Genomic DNA, 3,480 nt, shown 5'->3' on the forward strand with positions numbered 1-3,480 from the left:
GTGGAGAATCGCTTCTATCTTAAGGAGCTCAAGCAACAAATATTGAAGGAGTTTATGGACTTTAGGCAAGGAAAGTTATCCCTTCAAGAGTACACCGACAAGTTCAATGACCTTACTCACTATGATACTAAGTTTGTGAGAGATGAAGAGGATCGTGTCTACTTCTACAAGAACAATTTGAATCCCAAGTTAGAGAGCATGGTGAGGAGAAACTCTGTGACTTTCATGGAAGTTTATGATGATGTTATTTGGGCTGAAAGCTCTTTGAAGACCATTGAAGAAGAAGCCAAGCCTCACACCGCTTTTCACTCTCATCGCCCTAACCTTCATGGCAAGATACCCTTTGTTCATTCGTCTTCATCAAACCATGCTAACCAGAAGAGGTTCATGCCAAGAGGACAACAACCAAGTGGACAAGCTCCCCAACCAAACAACAACTTTGACAAAGTTCGCAAGTGCTTCAATTGTAGCCTTGTAGGCAAGCTCAACAGGATGCTATGGTAAAGCCTTGAGTTATTTTCATTGCAAGAAGCCCGGACATCGCTACAATAATTGCCCCGAAAGGAAGACTACTCCTACTCCAAGTGATAAGCCAATAGGAACTATCTTTGTCATGGTCGAGCCGAAGCCGCCGCTCATCCTGATATCATTACGGGTATGTCTTCAATTCTTGATCATCCTTTCCATATTCTATTTGATACCGGCGAATCTTTGTCTTTTATATCTTCCATTTTTACGGAAAAACTAGCCCTAGAGCCTTTTCCTAATGAATATACTCCTATATCCTTACCCTTCGGAGAGATTATTTCTAGTTCAATCTCATATTCCGATGTTCCTATCTCTATTTCGGAAACTATCTTTCCCGCTACCTTACTTCGTTTTCAATTGATAAAATTTGATGTAATCTTGGGTATGGATTGGTTATCCAAGTACTATGCTAGATTTGAGTGTAGAGATCAAAAGATTTCCCTTAAGAGTCCGTTAGGGGCCCGTGTAACCTATAACGGAACCCGTTCACAAATGGGTGTGAAGTTGATTTCCGCTTTGAAGTTGGTGAGTATGTTGAGTAAAGGTTTTCAAGCCTACTTGTGTTTGGTGACCTCTACCGCTACTTCATTGCCGAAGCTTGAAGAAGTGCCCGTTGTTCGTGATTTTGCCGATGTCTTTCCCGATGCGTTACCCAGAATACCTCCCGAATGTGCTGTAGATTTCTCTATCGACCTTTTACCCGGAACCGGTCCAATTTCCAAAGCTCTCTACCGTATGGTGCCAACTGAGTTGAAGGAGTTGAGAAAAAAACTTGATGATATGATTTGAAAGGTTTCATTCGACCTAGTGCCTCGCTTTGGGGTGCTCCCATTCTCTTTGTGAAGAAGAAAGATGGATCCATGAGACTTTGTATTGACAACCGTGAACTCAACCATGTTACCATAAAAAATAAGTATCCTTTAACAAGAATTGAAGATTTGTTTCATCAACTCAAAGGTGCTTCTACTTTTTCCAAGATTGATTTTGGTTGTCCAAGGTATCTTTCCATGGCTATGCGATATCTAAGGAAGGTGTTATGGTGGATCCTTCAAAGATTGAAGTCGTGATTGAGCGGAACAGTCCTACTGATGTTGGTGAGATCTGTAGTTTCTTGGGTTTGGCGAGTTACTACCGTCGTTTTGTGAAAAAAATTTCCAAGCTTGCTAGACCAATGACTCAACATTTGATGAAAGAGACCAAGTTTGTATGGACCAAATCTTATGAAGAGGCATTCCTAGAGTTGAAGAGAAGGTTGACTACCGCTCCCGTGTTGACCTTGCCCGAGGATGGTGTGGATTTTGATGTGTTTTGTGATCCTTCTAAGATAGGTTTGGGTTATGTACTCATGCAAAATAGGAAGGTTGCTGTCTATGCTTTGCGATAATTGAGAGTTCATGAGGTGAATTATCCTACTCATGACCTTGAGTTAGCCGCCTCGTTCATGCTTCGAAGTTTTGGAGACATTACCTCATTGGACTTCATTGTCGTATCTACACCGATCATAAAAGTTTAGGATATATATTCACCCAAAAAGAGCTGAATATGAGACAACGACGATGGTTGGAGTTGGTGAATGACTATGATGTGGAGTTTTTGTACCATGAAGAAAATGCAAATGTGGTTGCCGATGCCCTTAGTAAAAAGTCGACTTGTTCTTTGAGTGCTTCCGTGTATTTCCAGATTACCTTTGTACTAAGTTTCATAGAGTGAGCATACAATTTGTGGAAAGTGGTTTTGACTATCTTGGTGCTATAGTTGTTAAGCCCGTTCTTCACCGTGAGATCCGTGAAAGCCTAGTGGATGATGCCATCTACAAAGGATTTCAAGCCAAGCTACTTGAAGGAAAGCTAAGGATCGTAAGCTTGATGCTAGTGGAATGCTTCGTTATCATAGCCGCATGTATGTCCCTGATGCCAAAGATTTGAGAAAGATAGTTCTTGATGAAGCTCATCTATCCCCTTATTCAATTCACCCCGGAGGTGACAAGATGTACAATGACATGAAACAGTACTAATTTTCTTGTGTATTTGCATCCAGGAAAGGATAACATATCAGACAGCCGGAGTAAATAAAAGAGCATCTAAAATGTATAGTAGATGTAGTAGCATTACAAGTTTACAACACAAGGTGTATATGTATGTTAACCAACTATAAACCTCGTGTACACATGTTATCAACTGTTACGACCTTATTTTGAGCGGCTAGAACTTCTTAACGCCTAGAGCTCCTTTTTTCTAGGCAAATATATGACATTCTAGCTCATAAAATTGTCCTTCTATGGTCGGTAGTGATACCCTAAAGAAGGTATTACGAATTTTAGTCCTTCCATTTTTTTTGTTTTTTCCCTCGCTTGACTGCATAGTCAATGCGCTACTTTAACCATATTTTGGGTGCATTTGTATGTTAATTTCCACAAATTCTCATCTAAGACGACACTATCCGTCTTAATTTTAAGACGGATCAAGTATCATACCATGTATATATAAGACAAATATATTGCTTTTTTCTATGCATTGTTATATACACAAGTGGTAGTTACTTGACCCATCTTAAGCTTAAGACGGAAAATGTCGTCTTAAGGGAGACTTACTGGTTAATTCTTTCATAAAAATATTCTTTGCGAAGACTTTTAAATGGTAAATAAATATATTAGCAACATATGACAATTCATTATAATTTTTAAGATATTCAAGGTCAAAATATCAAAATCCCAATGAAAAAGTCAAATATGAAGAAAAGAAAAAAATGGAGTATTTGTGTACTTCAATCCCAATTACCATGCAATTTTCATTTTGGATCATTCAGAACAGACTATTTATTCTTCTAACACAAGGGGTAATGTCGCGTACATATGACAACCCATTACCTCGCATTTTGTGGGAGCTATTGAGGCACAGAGTTGTTGTTGTTGTTGTTGTTGTTGTTGTGAAATTGTTGGAGAGAAAACATCAA

The 3,480-nt window shown here is 39.1% G+C and overlaps 1 protein-coding gene across 1 annotated transcript; it reads left to right on the forward strand.

Annotated features, from left to right (window-relative positions):
• Positions 1 to 657: 657 nt before the first annotated feature.
• On the forward strand, positions 658 to 1,317 carry LOC141590485 (uncharacterized). The gene has a single exon (XM_074411075.1). It carries the CDS (start codon positions 658 to 660, stop codon positions 1,315 to 1,317), a length of 660 nt encoding a protein of 219 aa, XP_074267176.1.
• Positions 1,318 to 3,480: the final 2,163 nt, after the last annotated feature.

This window comes from Silene latifolia, chromosome 7, assembly GCF_048544455.1.
Source record: "Silene latifolia isolate original U9 population chromosome 7, ASM4854445v1, whole genome shotgun sequence".
Classification (NCBI taxonomy): Eukaryota; Viridiplantae; Streptophyta; class Magnoliopsida; order Caryophyllales; family Caryophyllaceae; genus Silene; species Silene latifolia.